Source organism: Agelaius phoeniceus, chromosome 15 (genome assembly GCF_051311805.1).
Source record: "Agelaius phoeniceus isolate bAgePho1 chromosome 15, bAgePho1.hap1, whole genome shotgun sequence".
NCBI lineage: Eukaryota > Metazoa > Chordata > Aves > Passeriformes > Icteridae > Agelaius > Agelaius phoeniceus.
The window spans coordinates 1257187-1276515 of NC_135279.1; the positions used below are offsets into that span (position 1 = coordinate 1257187).

The window sequence follows — 19329 nt, forward strand, 5'->3', positions numbered from 1 at the left end:
GCCCTTTTCCCAGGGAAATGCAAAGCTGAAGATTGCATGGGTTTGGGAAGGGCTGTTCCCCTGGAGGTTGTTCAGTGCCAGGGAGCTGGGGCCGGGCTCTGGCTCTGCAGGAGCTCTGTGGGACCATCAGCTCAGCATGAAAACAGCCCTGTGCTTCCTCAGCCAAATGTTCCCAGTCCTCCCAGGAGCATCTAAACTGGCCCAGCTCACAAAGCCAACTGTGTACAGACTTCATTTTTATGTTAGATCCGTTCCCACCAAGTGCCAAAAGCAAGCACAGGGGAAAGCTTAAAAATAAACCATGACAGCTCTGAGAAGGATGAATCTGGGCAGAGCAAGGAATGACAATTCCAGCATTCTCCTGATCAGCTGATGTTCTGCACTGAGCAGAAAGGATTTGCTGGCTGCAGGGCAGGGTTTGGAGCAGGCACACGCCTGTCCCACACCCATGAGGGATCCTGCTGGGGCCAGAGCAGGAACCCACAACCAAAGATGAGTCTGGTCAATACCAGCCCTGGCAGCATCCCAGAGCATCCTGCTCCAGCCTCAGCTGCTGCCCCTGCTGTTCCTGCCTCACCTGAAGCAATTGTTGGGGGGTTGTTATTATTTTCCAAGCTTAAAACAAAATCCCAATCCTTTCCCAAGACAGAAGCATTCTTGCCCGGCCATCCCTAAGACGAAGTTGTAGTGCACATCAGCCTGAAGAAGTGCCAAGGTACAAATTTGCATTTGCAGAGCTGTTGCCTCATGACTTGGTCCTTAAATTCAAGCCTGGAGTGATTGAAGTGAGTTTCCACTCCTAGGACAAAATTTTCTTCCCTTTAATGCTCCAGGATAAAGTGTGAAAGTTGTTCCCCGGTTGGATCAGTGTTACCCATTCCCTGCTTGTGAGGGCAGCAACTACAGCAGAGAGGGGCAGCATCAATCAGAAAGGATCCAGGCAGCCCCTGAGCCTTTCCTGCAGGACTGGGAGGGAGAGGGAGAAAGGGAAAAGCTCCCTAAGCATCAAGAGCTTTCCAGCCACATGTGCATAAAAATCCCTTCCCGTGCCACGTGACCGAGGAAGAGGCACGGATCCATTACACAATAATAAAAATATGCCTTTGGCAACGTGGAGCCAAAGTGGAGCTGCTGCAGGGAGCTCAAACTACGCACGAGAAGGAGTAAAGCAGGAATAAAAAGGACCAAAGTCAATCCTGCACAGCCCTCCCAGGACCTGCTGTGGCAGGACGGGGCTGTGGATCTGCAGCAAAACATCTGCCTGAAGCCCTGGGGGCTGCCAGCGCCTGTCAGGATCTCACTGAGGAGATCAGGCTGGTGAGTAGATCCACTTTTCCTTCCTCTGCCTCTCCGTCCTCTTAACCTTAACTTTGAAAACTTCCCAAATAAGGTCTAAGTCACTGAGCCCTCAGGTTTCCAAAGCCTGCACAGGAATCCATAAAGGCAACAGTTGCCAGTTAAAGAAATAACACCATGAAGGAAACATTCCTCAGCTTTTGTTGGGAGCTCCCACCTCCTTCAGCCTGTCCTGCGCTGGGCAGCTGCCAAGAGGGTTTGAGCTCGGGGTTAGGAAGGGTTTGGCGCTGGAATTCCTGGTGTTTGTGCTCCAGGCTAGGGAACGTTTGGCACAGGAATTCCCGGTGCCTGCAGCCAAGGACAGAAGGTGCATCCTCTGCTTTCCCTCCTTTGCTTTGTGCAGCAGCAGGGAACACATCAAACCCCTGTGGGTGTAAGTGCTTCCCTGGCTCCTATCAGTTAAATCTACCCATTTCCGGTGTTCTGTCACTGCTGTCACACCTGATTTCACCTAAATCAGCCTCACACCCAAGGACTCCTTTTGCTTCCACCCCAGGGATGCTGCAGGGCAACCTCCAGAGCTGAGAGTTAGGCTCATGGGGATAATGATTATCTTGAAGATTAATTAAGACACCATGAGGTACACTAGGAAATTGTGAAGCAGAAAGATGGATGTTTTATTTGAGAAAGCCTCAAATGCTGAAAGGAAATAGAGAAGAAAGTCACAGTGTTCACTTACTGCTGGGTCCCCTCATCCTGCTCGTGCCTCCCTTCAAGCAGCAATTCCCTCAGTTTCCTATTCCCACCATCACATGGCACAGGGTGGCTTCACTGGCCAAAAAATCATCGTCACTGCACGTGCCACCAAACCCTGCATCTGGCAACCCTCAGGGATTTTCCTCTGGGATTTCAGCCCAGCTGCCCTGGAAGCAGCAGAAAGTACAGCTGATCCTGACTCTTCCAGGCAGGATCTTTTCTCACAGAAACAGTTCTTTAATGCACAACAGGCATTGGTCACGGCCCAAAGGTCTCTAACCCTGGTGACAAAGCCGTTGGTTAAAATGTCATTGGAAAATCAGCCCTGCTGCTGCACAGCCTCCTGTGCTGGGCTGCCTGCCCACACCACGGAGAGGGGAGATGCTGATCTGCTTCCAATTTGCTTTTTGGAGCTCATCGGACCTTCTACATCGAGGAACAATTTTCCTTTTAAGGTGGAACAGCATGAGGTTTGTTCTCTTTCAAAAAGATTTCTTGAAGAGGTTATTTATAGATGCTCTTGTGGATGTGGCGGTGCTTTGCATCCCACACACATTGCTGGGATATGGGATGAAGTGTTCTTGTGGAGCTGTTAATTAGCACCAGCTCTGGAGCTGTGCCAGCTCCCCACTTCTCCAAGTACTGGTCCCACAGACCTCCCAGCCTCGGGGGCTTTGTTTGCCACTTTTTATCCCATCGGGTCAATGAGCTGGGTTGTCTCAAGATATCAGAAGTGATTATGGTAAGAAACTGTCACAGGAGGAGCTGCTCTCCCACCCTCTGCTCCTTCTCACACCTTTCTTCTCTACATGAGGCATTCCCAGCTTTTCTCCAGGTTATGCTCCACAATGACATTTTTCCCTGCCACAGCTTGTGAGTCACATCTACCTCCAGACAGCTCTCACTGCTCTGCCCTGTTGGAGGGGTCCTGGGAAGCAGGGATGCAGCTTGTCTTGTGATCTCCCACTCCACAGGCATTTGTTTCCCTTCCCATGAACTCAGAAGCCTTCATTCAACCTTCCACATGAACACTGGGTGGTGTTTTCCATCTCAGAAGTCCATTAAACCAACCAGCAGCAAATCAGAGCTGAAGAACCAAAGGGCTTAAGCAGGCAAATCCAGTCCTGGATCTGGTTTGCATTTCCCTCTCCTCTGCATGTTCTTAATTATAATATCACAGAACTGGGGGCTCTCACTGAGCATAAATATGTAGCATCAGCTGGCTGGATTTGGAGCATCTAAATATGCATTTCCACCCCTCAGGAGCTGAGAGCAGGATAAGAGCTGAGGCCAACATGGAATTTAGCCAGTGCTTTAAGCATCTTATTTCCAGTGCAGGGCTTGCACATAACAGTACTGGGGAGCTGCTAAAGCTGAGCTGCAGTGCAGAAGGGGATGAGGCTCAGCTCATCTGACAGGCAAAAGGCACCAAGGCCTGGCCCAAAGCCTGCCCAGCCTCTCTTCTGAGTCCTGCCCTCATCACATGATGGGCTTTATGCTTTGAGGAAACCCCAGTGACCCAACCATGGGCAGGTCATGCTGGGGATGTTCACACCAAACCCCGTTCTCCTTCTTCCACTCCCTGCTCCCAAGCAGCTGCTTTCTGCACCCCTCTGCCATTGCTCCTGGTGTTTTGGGGGAAAAGAGGCTCAGGGAGCAAAATGAAATGAGAGATGGCCACAGACACAGAGCTGGAGAAGAGTAAGTTTGATAAAAATATTGGTCTGACCTAGAAAACTCCATGAGCCAAGTCCTTGGAATCGCATCACACCAAAGCAAACGGCTCCCCCACCCTGCCAGGACAAGCCAAATAATCTCCCATTTTCCTGCAAGTTTCTACACCGGCCATGCCAGCGGTGCCCTCAGGCTGCTGATCCCGTCTGCTCCCCACAGGCTGTGCCATGATCTCTGCTCTGCTGCTGCTCTGGACCGTGCCCTGCGTGGCAAACCACATCCTGGGGGGCTTTGCCAAGCGGGAGCTGCGGGAGGGTGCCCAGCTGGCCTGCAGCCTGCCAGGGCCCCCCGGGCCCCCCGGGCCCCCGGGCGTGCCCGGCACTCCCGGCACCGTGGGCAGGATGGGCTTCCCGGGCAAGGACGGCAAGGACGGCCAGGACGGGGACAAGGGCGAGCACGGCGATGAAGGTAAGAGAGAGGCGCTCAGCGTGACAATGGAAGGGTGGAAGCTTCGGGAACGGCCCCTTCACAGCTCCACCTCATGGGAAACTCCAATTCCCACTGTCCGCCCTCCGAATGGTCCCGCTTGTCCGAGGGGCTCCACGCTCTCACCATGTCCTCACAGCTGCAGTCTGTGTTGGATTCATTCGGTGACACAGTGAGGTTGGCCCTGCGCTGCTCAGGGCTCTCTAGAGCAGACAAGGAGCTGCTCTCAGGTTCCTGCTCCCAGGAAAACCAGAGCCACGAGAGAAAAGGCAGGATCGGCTGCCCTGAGCGCTGTAACGGGACAGGCGCTGGCCATGCCGGACCTAGCGCAGGGCGAACAGAGCCGAGGCGGGGCTGTGCCGGAGTCAGAGGCAGCAGGAGCAGCCCTGTGCACAGCAGAGATTTCCCTCTGCCACACTAGAGAGCACTCCTGCCTCAGCAACGCCAGCGAGCCCAGCCTGCGGCTGCCTCCCTCCTCCCTCCCCAAGCCGGCAATCTGGAGAGCAGATTTCCAGCCACAGCCGCATTTCGATCTGCTCCTGCTAACAGCAGGTCAAGAGGCACTGCATAAATCCGCACGGTTTTGCTCAGATCAGATACCACCGAGCCAGAATCGCTGCCAGCCAGCCCAACTCCCTCCCCATCTCAAGGCAGCCCCTTCCCCCGGTGTTTGCTCGTTCATCCCCCAGCTGGGCTGGGCTGGGCTTTTTGCAACATCTAGATTTACTTTTACCTTGTTTTTATGCAGTCTCATGCTAAGTGTAAAAAAAAAAAAAAAAAAAAGCTAAGAGAAAGGAAAGATATGAGATCAAAAGTATTCACCTGCTCAAACTGAGGCTCTGAAAGCTTCACAAACCTGCCCTACTCTATAAAACCCAAACATTTAAAGCTTGTTCTGTAATTCCTCCTTTTCTCAAGTGTGCCAGATAATGGAATCAGCCTTTTGGTCCCTAAAAAGGACAAAATTCCACCGTTACCACACCAGCTCCCTGCCTACCCTGGCTGGTCAGTCCAGACAGATGTCCAGCCCCGGTGGGATTTCATTGGGATTCTCACACAGCAATGGCTTCCTCCTAAATGAAATCCCTGCTGCAATGCTCTAACCCCCTTCCACTCACTGTATCAGCTCTTTCCCTCAAGAGCGATAAGAAATCCTGATAAGATCATTTGTCTTCCAGGTCCCCAGGGCAGAACAGGAAACCCTGGCAAGCCAGGCCCGAAGGGGAAAGCAGGAGCCATTGGCAAGGCAGGGCCCCGCGGGCCCAAGGGTTTAAAGGGCAGTCCCGGGAAAAACGGGGCCCCGGGGAAGAAGGGGCCCAAAGGGAGCCAGGGCGAGGCCGGGCTGCCGGGGCCCTGCAGCTGCGGGGCCAGCAGGGCCAGGTCTGCCTTCTCGGTGGCCGTGTCCACCAGCTACCCCCGGGAGAGGCTGCCCATCAAGTTTGACAGGATCCTGATGAACGAGGGAGGACATTACAATGCTTCCAGTGGGAAGTTCATCTGCAGCATCCCAGGGATTTACTACTTCACCTACGACATCACTTTGGCCAACAAGCACCTGGCCATCGGCCTGGTCCACAACGGCCAGTACCGCATCAAGACTTTCGATGCCAACACCGGGAACCACGACGTGGCCTCTGGATCCACCATCCTGGCGCTGAAGCAGGAGGATGAGGTGTGGCTGCAGATCTTTTACTCAGAGCAAAATGGGCTCTTTTATGATCCCTACTGGACTGACAGCTTATTTACTGGATTCTTGATTTATCCTGACCAAGATTATCTCAATGAAGTGTAGGAGGAGAAACTAGGGGGAAAAAATATAGAAATGGGTCTCAATCCAACGAAGTGGGGCCTTATGTGGGACGTGCCTGGGATTATCAAATGATTCCACATTTGCCTATGGGATTCTCAGCTGGTTGCACCCTGGTTGGGCTATCGAGACTTTTCCTTGATGTCATCCAACCCACAGGGTACCAGGATTTCAGCAGCCTCAGGAATGCCTCCATCCCAAAGGCACCCATTATGTATTCCATGATTATTCCAACATGCCATGGACATGTAACTCACATACTGGTGCAGAATGCTTTGGTTATTGCATTGTTATAATAAAGCATGGAAATCAACAGTCATTTCCTAAAGCTGAGCTGGGAAGTGCCACTGATGCTGGAGATTGTGTCACTGGGCTTCCTCCTCCACACCCCAGCACAGCCCTTGTTAATGGAATCAGGCTTTGCCAGCCAAAAAGAGTCAGGAATTTGTCAGCTGGAGTTGTAAAAGTCCCTCCCTGCCCCATCAAGGCATCTGGTGTGCACAGGAAGTGATTAAAAGGTCTTGTTTTTAAGGCTCAGGGCTCCTCTCAGGGCACAAAGTGGTGCTCTGAGCACCACTGGTGTCCCTCAGAGCAGAGAATCAGAGTCACAGAAGGGTTTGGTTGGGAAGGACCTTGAATCTCATCTGGTTCCATCCCTGTCAGATATTTAGGAATGGAGTCAGCATTAACATGATGTTTGTAAAACCAAGAAAGAGACAAAGACAGAACTTTATTTTATTTATTTTATTGTTGGCTTTCAGTGCACTAGAAGAGACTGGCCTTGCTGCCTTAGGCAATCTTTTTGCTGGTCCTTTTGTAGACTACACCAGAAGAAGTAGAAATCTGGAACAAAGAACAACCCAAAACTTTGGTTGAACAGTGTAATCAGAGCCCCAGAGTCCCAGGGGAACAGCCCTGGGGACGGCTCAGAGCCTGTCCTTCATTTAAGATTTTTTCCTAAATTTCAAATTTTGGGGATTCTCTTTGTTTTTATGAACTACCCTGGATCTTTGAGCACTCACCTCCACCAGCTTCCCCCCACAGATCTCTGAAGTGTGGCGGTAGTTGGGGAAATCAGCTACAAGTTTCCCATCTTCCATTTTGACAGTTGCCTGTGAGAGAAAAAGGGTTCCTGTTGCTGGGATTGCTGGAATTTCTGTTGCCAGATTCTGTAAACACCTGCACACCTGGTGCTGGGAGTTTATGAGACAGAGGTTGTGTGCTGCACAGGGCTGAAATCTGTGGGCTTTAGTTCTTGAATGTTCTCAGGTTAAACAGACACTTGTTCATCTCCCAGTTCCTGCAGGTTCCAGATCTGCACATCACTCATTAACAGCTCTGAAAATGGTTCTGGCAGACAGCCCAGGAATCTGGGATGATGGACTCAGGGAACCCCAGGGTGGTCTGGGCTGGAAAGGGCCTTAGAGCCCCTCATGTCCCACTCCCTGCCATGGGCAGGGACACCTTCACTAGGCCTGACACAGGTTTGCTTTTCACCCTAAATCCAAATCCCCTGAGGCTGGGGAGCTGAGGAGCTCCATGAATTTACCTTGAACCTCTTCCCTCCCATGGTCTCCATGTCTGCCTCCGTGCCCACGGTGAAGGTGTTGGTGGTGGTGCGGCCTCCTGGGAAGTGCTGTGTCCACGTGAAGTCATTCCCATTCTGCACCACCTCTGTCACAATCTTGCAGTTCCTTCCCATTTCAACCTTGTCACTGGGGAGACCTTAAACAACAAAAACCACCAGGAAAAATGTGCAAAGTACATAAAATATTCCCTTCTTCATAGCCTATGTATGCAGTACTTGGAGTTTCATCTGTGTGACCTTGGGCCTTCTGCACATACCTATTTGTATATTTGCTCTTGCTCTTTAACTAGAGGCACATGGAATCTTTGGACGGTTTGTGTTGGGAGGGAGCTTAAAGATCATCCAACCCACCTTCCACTGTCCCAGGCTGCTCCAAGCCCCATCCAGCCTGGCCTTGGACACTGCCAGGGATCCAGGGGCAGCCACAGCTTCTCTGGGCATCCACAGCTTCTCTGGGCATCACCCTCCCAGGGAAGAATTTCTTCCTAATATCCCATCTAAACCTACAATCTGCAAATTTGAATCCCTTCCCCCTTGTCCTGTCACTCCATTCCTTGTAAAGTCTCTCTCCATCCTTCCTGTAGCCCCTTCAGGCACTGGGAGGCCACAGCTGGGTCACCCCAAAGTTTCTCCTCTCCAGGCTGAACAATCCCAGCTCTCCCAGTCTTTCCCCAGTGTTTTTCCCAATTCCCGTGCCTGACCCCAGCCAGACTCACCAATCTCTGCACAACCCCAGCCAGACTCAGCAATCTCTGCACAAACCCAGCCAGACTCACCAATCTCTGCACAACCCCAGCCAGACTCACCAATCTTCTGCACAAACCCAGCCAGACTCAGCAATCTCTGCACAACCCCAGCCAGACTCACCAATCTCTGCACAAACCCAGCCAGACTCAGCAATCTCTGCACAACCCCAGCCAGACTCACCAATCTCTGCACAACCCCAGCCAGACTCACCAATCTTCTGCACAAACCCAGCCAGACTCACCAATCTCTGCACAAACCCAGCCAGACTCACCAATCTTCTGCACAAACCCAGCCAGACTCACCAATCTCTGCACAACCCCAGCCAGACTCACCAATCTCTGCACAAACCCAGCCAGACTCACCAATCTCTGCACAACCCCAGCCAGACTCACCAATCTTCTGCACAAAGGCGTCGTAGTTCTCGTCGCCCTCGAACTCGTATTTGCCTGAGAATGCCATGGCTGCCTTGGGATGAGCCTGGGGAGCAGAACAGCAGCTGGATGGAGCAGGATGGAGCAGCTGGGCTGAGCCCTGGCTTTATAGAGCAGCCCCAGCTCTCAGCCCACCTGGCCCACACCCCTTGGAAGTGGAGCTTTATGGCCCCTGAGTCACAGCAATGCCATCGACCTGTGTGACAGTCAAGGTCATCAGGCAATTGTGCATCCTTGCCAATAACCTGGAGATCAGCAGGAGTCAAGGCCAAAGGCTCAGCTTTCCTTTAATGCAGATTGAAACAAAATATGCATTTTTACTTTTAAGATTTCACTGGCTTTGGATTCAGGATGGAATAAAAGTAAAATATAAATGGACCATGCACCAGTTCTCAGCTCTGCAGAGAAAGACCTGGGGAAACTTTTGTCACCACCAGGATTTCCTTTGCACTTTTGGTTTAAAAGTGGCTGCAAAATGACTCTGACTATCCTGAAAACATATTTGATGCTTAGTTTGTTAATTAAAACTCCTTCAGCTTAATCCCAAGATTGCTGAACCCAACGAAAGGAAACTTCCTTTCCCATCTGGACCCCAGTGCTGAGGCCCCAGCTGTAAGAGCAGAGCAGCACTGGCACAGGGAGCAGGGCAGGGGTGGCACAGCCATGGCAGCCTCAGTCCCCACTGCTCTGCTCCAGGGGGACCTGCCCAACCTTGGCAAGGAGGTCCATGAACTCAAGCCATAAACTCTCCTGCTCACATAAAACTTGCAGAGGACAATTCCACTGCCAGAGTAGCACCACAGGGACCTTGGGACAGAGATCAAACTGGATAAGGAAAGCAGCCCAGTCCTGTGTAAAAGGAAGGAGATAATCAGATTATATGAACGGTACTTGAGCTTTTATGCTCCCCATCCATAAAGATCAGATTATATTGATACCATTATTATATTGATACCACATTATATTGTTCCATGATGAGATACAAAAATGCTGACAGCTCCATATAGGCATGGACAGGAGACTCCATAATGCCATGGTTTGATTCTGCTGCTTACAAGGAGCAGCTATGCAGAAAAGCTCATTGCTGTATTTGCATGTACCAGGATAATGTAAATTCCAAGTGTGTGGTATTTGAAGACAGTGAACAGGAGTAAGTTGTCAGAGAAGTAAAACTCTTGTGGAAGCTCATCCCCAAAGGAAAAGGTCAACCAAAGTGAGCGGTGAATTCCCTGTGCCTCCAAGTCAGCTGCCTCTGATATGCAAAACAGCCGAGTCTTCAAATGCTGCTGGGAACAGAGGGAGCTTTAAGGAGCCAAATCAAAGCCTTGGATATCTTTACTTTGAGAATTTGCTTGCACAAAATAATAACACAGCGTTTTTGCATTCCTTTTGTCTGCGGAGTCCCCTTGCCCTTGGGTGGCTCCCAGCAGCCTCCCAGGTTTATTAACCTTTCAGAAGAGCTGCAGAAAGCCAGGCAGATTCACTCAGAGACAAAACGAGAATAAGGGAGGTAATTCCAGCAGTAACTGAGCCAGGCAGTGCCGGCCTTTGAAGTGCTTTTAGAGCTGGGCTGCAACTGAACTGGGAGTGCGGATTGAAGATATCAGAGGGAGCTCGGCAGTGCCCACGGAGCTGCAGTTAATGACTCCCTCGAATGCAGCTGCCTGGGGAAACCTGTGGAGCCCCGGCTCCGGCAGCCCTCCTTAGGAAATGCTAATGATTATTAATTCCTCTGGCACTCAGAGTAATCATTGCTAATGAATTCAGGATGAGCTCATTTGGCCTTAATGTGCTGGGTAATTCCAGGGGAGCCCTGTTACACTCGGCCTCGTTAAGTGCCCGTTTAGTCTGGTCCGAGGTGCTGCTGCTCTCCAGCCCTAAAGAGCTGAGAATTCATCACCAGAGTGGGGCAGAAATATTACACAGCTTGGGCAGAGCTCAAAGATGCACAGAAATGCACCTGCCCAGCTCCACAGGTGACACAGCCCAGAGCCTGTCCCTGCTCCAGAGGGGCCTGCCTGACAAAACCAGGAAAAACTGGAGCTCACAGACATTCAGAGACAGGAACACCTGCAGGGCAGGAAGGCACGGATCTCCCAAAAATCCAGTAGCTGTGGGGACTCCCTAAAAGAAAATTCAATTATTTTGTGTGACAACACTCCATCAGGAGAACCTTCAGCGTGTCTGGATCTCCAGAAAAGAAATTTCCAGAAAAATAAGACAACCAAAGGATTCATCCAGGTGGAACTCAGGGGCACTGCTGGGGCCTGGGCTGGGAATTACAGAGACAGAAAACTAAACCTGGGCAAAATGTACCTGGTACCACAACTTCTCGGGAATTCAATTCCCTCCTTTCTCCAGGATTCTTCCCTTTAATGAGTTATCCTGTAGTGAATGTTATCAGTGGTTAAATTCACTGATATCCAGTTAAATGGGATGGGGATGGACAGCAGAAATGGGAAGCTACCTTGATTTTTAACAACTACAACAGAAAACTTGAATTTTGTTAAGCCAGTTTGGATTTGTGTATCCTGAAGAGGCACAGGAAGACTAATTTTGGCTGCTCTCAATTTGGCTCCCACAAAACTGCTCAGATTCCTTTGAAGTATCATCCTTGGATTAAGAGCCACTGTGGAATATTTTGGACTCCATTGGTTTTAGTCTAATATAGACAATAGTTCAAAGGTTGCTAAAAAGGAAGATATAATTCAGCTTTATCTGCAGAGTCTTCTGGTCAAAAATCAGAGTTAAATCTCCTCTCTCTATGGATTTCTTATATAGAAATACACAAAGTTCTGATGAAGTGAATACCTGACAGGCCTGAAGACAGGAATCATTGCAACTCTTCTGGACTTTTCTGAGCAAACCCCAAAGCCACCCACCCCCATTATCTGCACAGCTCATGGGCTGGGTTGTAAAGGAATTATTACTTGATAATATCTGTGTGCTTAGGTATTATTACTTGATAATATCTGTGTGCTTGTCCTTGCTGACACATCAGATAACACAGCTCCAAATGGAGCTTATCCTCCAGGGAATCTAATTGGGATTTCCTCCCAGGCTGTGGCCTCCCACCCAGAGAAATCCTGCTGTTCCAGAGCATTCCCTCAGCTCTGTCAAAGGCAACATTCCATTCAAACACTGCTCTTTTCTTTCTCTGAGGCCACATCTGGTTTGCAGTTGACCTTTTGGTGCTCCCAAGTCCCCTCCTCTCTGTGTCACCCTCTGAAGCCTTTCCTGCTCTCCCTTCCCCTGCAGCTCACCTGGGAGAGGGCTCAGGTGGAGCAGTACCTGCCTGGAGCTGGGGAGAAGCCACCCAGGAACCAGCCAAAGAGGGTTTGATCTCAAATAATCAAAGGCACACAGGAGAAACCAATATTTGAGTGAATTTCTCTTATGCCAGTGCAGTGTTTAGTAAGTGCCCCACTGAAAATGTTGATCCAAGACAAGTGTGCAGGGACAGAGAGAGTCTGAGAAGCAGAGAAGGATTTCTTTCCTTGAAATACAAGAAAAGCCAGTTTTCTTTGCACAGAAAGCCTCTTCTGGGCCTCAGCTCTGCTTTGATGTGTGTGATCCACAGCAACATCTCACTGCATACTTTCAGCTCTTTGAAATTGTTTATATTGCCTTGGATACATTTATCAGGAGAAGAAAATATACTTCTGTGGCAGAGAAAATACACACATCTCACGTGCTAGTCCTTCCCCACCTCCACACTAAGCAGATCTTTGCATCTCCTTGTTCCAGGAGCTGCTTTTATTACATCTGGTGTCCCTCTTCTACAGTTTGATTTATTCCTGAGTTGCTCAGCACTAAGCTGGCTCTTATTAATCAAACAACATTGATGGAAAAGTAGGAAAATGAGACTGGGTTGGTAACAGCTGTGATTTTCTCAAACCCTGGAATAAGCCACATTTCTCTTAAAGATTCCTTCCAGAATCAGAAGAAAAAATCTGGAAAACACTTCAAAATCTGCACTTCTATTTAAGAGTTCCTTTACTCCAGAGTACCAAACAACAGCTGTTTCCCTCCTAAACAATGGGAAAGCATCAGGGGCCAGACAGCCCCTAAAAAGTGCCAGATTGGTTCAGTTCATCAGAGCAGGGTGCTGAGAACACCAGGTTTGTGGGTTCAGTCCCTGTATGGGCTTAAGAGTTGGACTTGATGATCCTTGTGGGTCCCTTCCTCAGAGCATTCTGTGATCTGGAAATTGGTTTATTTTTTAAAACTTGATTTTTAACCTAAACCTGCCTGTTCCAGTGGCTCAGACTGGTAACATGCACAGGTCACACTCAGGGTGCCCAAAAGCTCAGTGACTGGGGAGGGGCCACCCTCCCAAAATTCTGCTTCCTCAGGCACAAAATGCTCTTGCAAAACCTGCTTTCAAAAAGAATTGAAACCCAGGAGTGAAGCAGGATCCTGGCTGTCCCTGTGGCTCCCCTGGTGGCTCCAGGAGCAGCAGGATTTGTCTGGCAGCCAGGTGAGCTCACCTGTGCTGGCCCACAGCACCATCCAGTGCCAGCTCCCGCTGCTGAACGCTGCCCTGGGAATTCCAGGGCCAAGCTGCAGCTCTGCCCTGAAAGGCAGGAGAGCTAAAGAAACCAAAATTTCAGCTCTCCATGTGTCAGAACTGGGGTTTTGTCACATTTACAAAATTCAGGGTCTCAGGATCACAGGATCACAGGATCACAGACTGGTTTGGGTTGGAAGGACCCTGAAGATCCTCCATTTCCAACCCCCTGATACAAAGTTTTGGGGCACAATATGGATTTTGAAGAATGAAGGGGAATCTGTTGGGTTTTAATCTGCATTTCTACAGAGCTTTGCTACCTGTGATCTGTACTCAAGGCCTGTTTATATCTGGTTTTTTTAGGATTTTTATCTGCACTTTTGCCACCCAGCATTGTTTGCCAGCCAGGGCTCACTAAGACTCTTTGGCCAGAGCATTTGAACCTCCTGAGCACCAACCTTTGGCTGCCTCCCCCTCCTCTCCCAAAATAAAACCCTGCAGGTTATTGGTCCTCCCTGCTGGCACAAGGCTGAGCCAGGGCCAAACCCAGGGTCTGTTTTCCCTCCCCAAAGCTGGAGAGCAGCTCAGGGAAGGTGTTTGGGTGTCCCTGCAAGAAGCAGGAATTCCCCCCGGGAAGCAGGGAGCGAATCCCTGCAGTGCCACTGGCCATGGAGTGATGCTCCCAGGGGTGGCAGCTGCAGGGAGAGGCTGCCCAGCCCTCCCTGCTCCTGAGGGGCCCAGCCAGGATGGATTCCATGGCTCAGCCCAGGGAGCAGCTCCAGCCCTCCCCAGCAGAGCACACGGGGCTGCAGCTCTGCCCGAGCTGGGAGTGGGAATCCCAGGGAATGCTGCAATCCTTCAGTGCTGATTTAGGGGCTTGTCTGAGAAAAAAATCCTCCTCCTGCAACAATGGCTTTGTTCTGAGAGGTTTGGTTTTGTCTGGTCAGTGCCTGCTCTTTTAAGTCATTGTGACCTACATACAGAGAGGATCCAAATAAAAAATTAAAGAGAAAGAGTTCTCTGTGACACTGCCTGGCTGAGCCAGCCCTGCAGTTCTGTGGCCTCTGGATTACTTTTTCACACAGGGCCAGATATGAGTTTATATAAATTTTGTATGGTTGGGTTCTTTTCTTCATTATCAGATGAATGTTTAAATATGCCTCCTCAAGGAAAAATGTAGAGTTTACCCACTGAGGGTGAAGGGGTGGACACACTCTTGCTAGTGCTGTTATCCTGCTAATATAAAGAAAAACCCAGCCTGGAGCTGTGCCTCTGAATCGAGCCCAGGACTGAGCACAGGGGGATGTTCTGGGACCTCAGTCACCCTGAGCCCCAGGTTCCTGTGCCAACACACAGCACAGCAGCTGGGTTAAAATCCTTTTCCCCAGGACACTTTGATGAGGTCTGGATGTCACAAGGAATCACTCTGGAGATGTAGAATCCAAGCCCTGCCCTAACTCCCATTTAAATCAGGATTAGTGGCACCATGACTCCTGCTGAGCGCTCCGTCAGCTGGGTGAGATCAGTCTGGGATCAGCTCAGATCCCAGGGGCTGCCAGCTTGCTGCAAACTGATTTCATAGCCCAGAGGTCTGTTCCACCTGCAGGAGAGCTGTGCTGCTGCTCCAGCCCTGCAATCCCTGCCCCAGCTGGAGAAACAAGAACATTCCTGGGGCAGAGGTGCCCTGCAGGGCGCTGTGCCCTGTCCCTGGTGCTCCTGCAGCAGGGTCTGCACAAAGAGGGGCAGCTCCCCCAGCCTGGCACCTCTCCCTGCTCCCAGGGAACAACTGGCATTTCAGCCCAGCCGAGGGAAGCAGCTGGCTGGGGGAGAAGGAGGGAGCAAATCAGAGTTTATGGGGATCAAACAGGCCCTTGTCACTCCTTGTGCTTGGGGCTGCAGGGCCAGCTCGCATCCACCTCTGCTGCTGATTGTTTTTTTGACAGGAATTGCTCCCCAAACAGTCATGTTCAGTGATTATTTGTCTCCTTCCCTCTTCCCCTGATTACAGCCAGACTGGGACATCCCTGATCCGCATAGAAATGAATATTTGAAAAGGCAGGGCTGTCCTCCAAGGGCCCTGAGCACCATTAGGCCTCCAGATTTACTGCCCCACCAGAGGCCAGGGGGGTAATGAGGCAGCAGCAATGGGCCACGAATCAGGAGAGAGCAGCTCAAAGAAAGGGATCTGCCTTGGCACATTCCTGGCTGTAAATTAAAATTATCACTGAGGTCCTGCCTTTATCAGAGGATTTTTCACCTGGTTTTGTAGCCCCACCCCCAGTGCTCTGCACTGGAGCAGCTCCTGCAGACTCTGCAATGTGTTTTGCCTGTGCTGATGGACAGGAAGCACCAGCATCCAAACCCCAAGCACATTTAACCAGGACTTCTGCTGTGTCACTGTGGAGGATGAAGTCCTGCAGGAGAGCTTTACCCTCGGGGCTGGGCAGTGCCTGCTCCTGTGGGCCCTGCCAGGAGCCCAGGTTTGCCCAGGACTCTGGGGGAAGCACTGGCATTAACTGCAATCTGTGCACCCAGGCTGCTCCAGCTGCAGCAGGAACGCTCATGAGTGCCAGGAATTGTGACCTCCCCGTGGCAAACACATCCACAGCTCTCAGTCCTGCAGCCACCAGAGCCAGAAATGCTCCTGAGTGCCAGGAATTGTGTCCTCCCCGTGGCAAACACATCCACAGCTCTCAGTCCTGCAGCCACCAGAGCCAGAAATGCTCCTGAGTGCCAGGAATTGTGACCTCCCCGTGGCAAACACATCCACAGCTCTCAGTCCTGCAGCCACCAGAGCCCTGCAATCCAGCACCTCCAGCCTGGGCTCCCTCTCTCCCCCTGGACCTGCAAAGATCTGCAGAGCTTTGGATCCCAAAGTGCTGAACCCTCGGAACTGACTCATGTTTTCCCTCATTTGGGAATGATTCAAGAGCTTCCTCTGGCCTGACCACATCTGACTCACCCCGGGTGACTTCAGAAATTCAAACCAAATTGAGATTGGTGGAGAAAAAGCAAAACTAAAGTCAAATTGTAACTACTGATGTGACAAAGTATTCCTGCCTCCAGTCTGCAGGCAGAAGAGGATTCATCTGCTCTGTCACTGCTCCAAGCCTGCATCCACCAGCCAATTTGATTTCATTCTGAGGGGAAAATATAATGAGTATCAGGAATCCCTTTTATATTAAATTTATCCCCTAGAGGAAAACCCTTTGCAATGACAAAAAATTCCCTGTACCACAGAGAAAAGGATTTCCAAAGCCCACTCACCCAGAGCTAGGAGCCCATGGTGAACAGGCAGAGAAACTGTTCCACATTTCCCAGATACAATGTCCTAGAGAACAGTGTTTTAACTGCAAAGAGCTGTTTTGTTTGCAGAGCTTACACAAGCATTTAAACCTTTCCCATTTCATGCAGGAGACAGTTGCCAAGTCTGCTCTGTGCCTGCAAGCACAGATGAGCACAGAGGATGCTTTGTGAGGACTGATTATATTCCATTTACCAAATTTTAAACAGCACTGATTTTTACATCTTTCCTTCTTCATCTCAGAGAGGACAAGAGGTTTTCTCCTTCCTCCTGTGTTCCTTCCTGCACTGGAAGATGTGTGGCTGCTTTTATGCAGAATCCTGACTGAGGCTACTCCATTCTCATTAAGGGATAACTTGATTCAATCCTGGTAATTCTTTTGGGACCCAGTCCCTCCCCTGGCATCGTGTGATTCACCAAGGGAAGTTCCTACAGAATTGTGTCCCTTGAAGGGTGCAGCATGAAATTCCAGATTTCAGAACATTTTTGCCAAAGCAGAACAAACAGAGGACCCCAGACATGTCCTAGACTGAGGCACCAGAGGTGGAGAAGGAGCTGTCAGTAAACCCCAGGTGCCAGCAGAGCAATGCCCCTTGCCAGGGGCTCTGCTGTGGAATATCCAGAGTGCAGATCTCCAAACACAAGGGATGAACCCTGGGTGAAGGGCAGATTGCTTGCAAACAGTGGCTGTAACTCCCAACCTTTTCCTCAGAATAAATACAATGACATGGGTACAGTTCATTTATTTCCCTTACAGTTTCCCATCTCTTTTTCTTCCAGAAGTCAGGCTGAGCATAAACAGAGGAAGCCTACAATCTTACAATCTTGCAGCAGAGCAGCCATTACTGGGTGCTTCCTTTTCAGCATCAAGCACCTCTGTTGTGGTTTCATTTCTGTATTTTCTAAACTAGTATGAACTGTGCCTGGAAAATGCATTTTTTTAGAGCATTTCTCAATGTTTTGGAAGCCTAACCTTGCCTACACCCAAGAGAAACGACCACACACTTCCAACCCGTTGTTCCAGTGAACAGAAATAAATGTAAGCTGGCAAAGGAATCTTTTGCCAGCAGAGTTTGTGCTGCTCAGCACGGTGGTTTCAGCAGCAGTGGGGACTGAACTGTTAAGAATAAAGTATTATCCAGCTCCAGCAGCACATCCTGGGCACTGCAGCTCAGGCCCTGCTCTGTGATAAGCCCCACATGGAGGATTAGATTAGGGCAGTATAGAGAAATATTGGCTACACCAACACATTTCCTCAGAGGGTGGTGACACAGTTGTTGAAGGCTTGCATTTTTCTTTTTATTATTTGCTGAAGAGTGAGTGGGGAGAGTTTCACAGGACCAGCTCTGGAAAGAGGGTCAGAGGCAAGACCCAGCCCCTGGTCCCAGGGAAAGCAGTGAAAAGCACAAACAGTGCTCTGCAAATCATCAAGCTTGTTTCTAATTGCATTCATCTTCTGCCTCTGGAGCTGCTAACAGCCAGATGTGCAGGAGTCACAGCTGAATGACCCCTGACAGAGATGTTCTCATTGCTGGCCTTTGTCACTTTGTGGACTTGTCTGTGACAGAACCAAGGAAAATTATTTTTTAGAGTTCCCATTCTGATTGCATCACTCCAGCTACACTCCCCAAAACTCTTGGACAAGCAACATTTACTGTCTTTTTTTACAGATCACCACGTGTCCTTATCCAATCTCTCATGTCAATCATCTCTGCTGTGGCTTTGTGGAGCAGCTGCCAATCACCCACCCTGCCACCACAAATCCCAATGCTCCATTGATTCCAGTATCAGAGCCACAGCCTGTTTTGTTCTGGAGGTGATGGGATGTTTTTTCTCCCTGGCCTGAGTTAAAGAGAGTCTCTGAATGAGGCCAACACAATTTCCAGCCATTGACAATCCTGTAAAAGCAACAGAGCAAGCTCTTGGTGAGAAGAATTCTTTCTCTTGACGTGCAAGCCCCTTGCAAATGGTGTTGCTCAGAGTCAGAATGTACAAGATTACCTGGGAGGAGAAATTAAAACCTGACCTGACTTTACCAAAGGAAGTGACTGGCAAAGGGCCATGCTGGGATTTTGGGTGAGCTCTGACAGGAATTCAGGCTGAGCCTGGGCACTCCATAAATTGATCCTACTTGGAATTGGATTAGGAAAGGGTGAGAAAAGATGCCACCAGATATCCATAAAATACAGGGATACATCTCCTGCTTGAAATACATTTGGCTCAAGAGGTTCCAAGTCCACAAGAAACCAGAAGATGAGACAATGACAAGAACCAAGGTCTGTAAGAGAACACAAAACACTGACTGAGAGCAATCTGTAATTTCCTTACATATTCCCCCTCAACCCCTGTGATATTTTAAAGTAATAACAAACCTGCCATTTTATTCATCACCAGGGTCCCTTCATTATTTTTATCCAGAATGCAAAAATACAGAAAGCAGACAGGGACACACAGTCCATTTTCTATCAAAATCAGAAAGATGAAAATACTTGTCTGTGATAACAGCACTTCTTTGCTCCCACCCCTCCCAGGAGAGCTGCAGACCTCAGGAAGAGCTGGGACTTATTTTTTGGGTTGGTTTGTTTGGGTTTTGACTGAAAGACAAACTGCACAGCAAAGCTGAGCTTTCAATACTTTTGCTTTTTAAGCACAACTTTAAAAACATGACTGCACTGTCATTTGTGCCCCACCCCTGCCTTTGGAACAGCTTCAAAAGTACCACAAGAGAGG

At 49.9% G+C, this 19329-nt stretch overlaps 2 protein-coding genes across 2 annotated transcripts; one reads left to right on the forward strand and one right to left on the reverse strand.

The window, feature by feature from the left end:
- Positions 1–977: 977 nt before the first annotated feature.
- Positions 978–6309, forward strand: C1QTNF2 (C1q and TNF related 2). Its single transcript, XM_054643116.2, has 3 exons — positions 978–1317; positions 3946–4194; positions 5391–6309. Exons 2-3 carry the CDS (start codon positions 3954–3956, stop codon positions 6002–6004), a joined length of 855 nt encoding a protein of 284 aa, XP_054499091.2. The 5' UTR covers positions 978–1317; positions 3946–3953; the 3' UTR covers positions 6005–6309.
- Positions 6310–6808: 499 nt separating this feature from the next.
- Positions 6809–16623, reverse strand: FABP6 (fatty acid binding protein 6). Its single transcript, XM_054643156.2, has 5 exons — positions 16563–16623; positions 8747–8831; positions 7569–7744; positions 7042–7131; positions 6809–6862 (listed from the first exon to the last, which is right to left on the reverse strand). Exons 2-5 carry the CDS (start codon positions 8811–8813, stop codon positions 6809–6811), a joined length of 387 nt encoding a protein of 128 aa, XP_054499131.1. The 5' UTR covers positions 8814–8831; positions 16563–16623.
- Positions 16624–19329: the final 2706 nt, after the last annotated feature.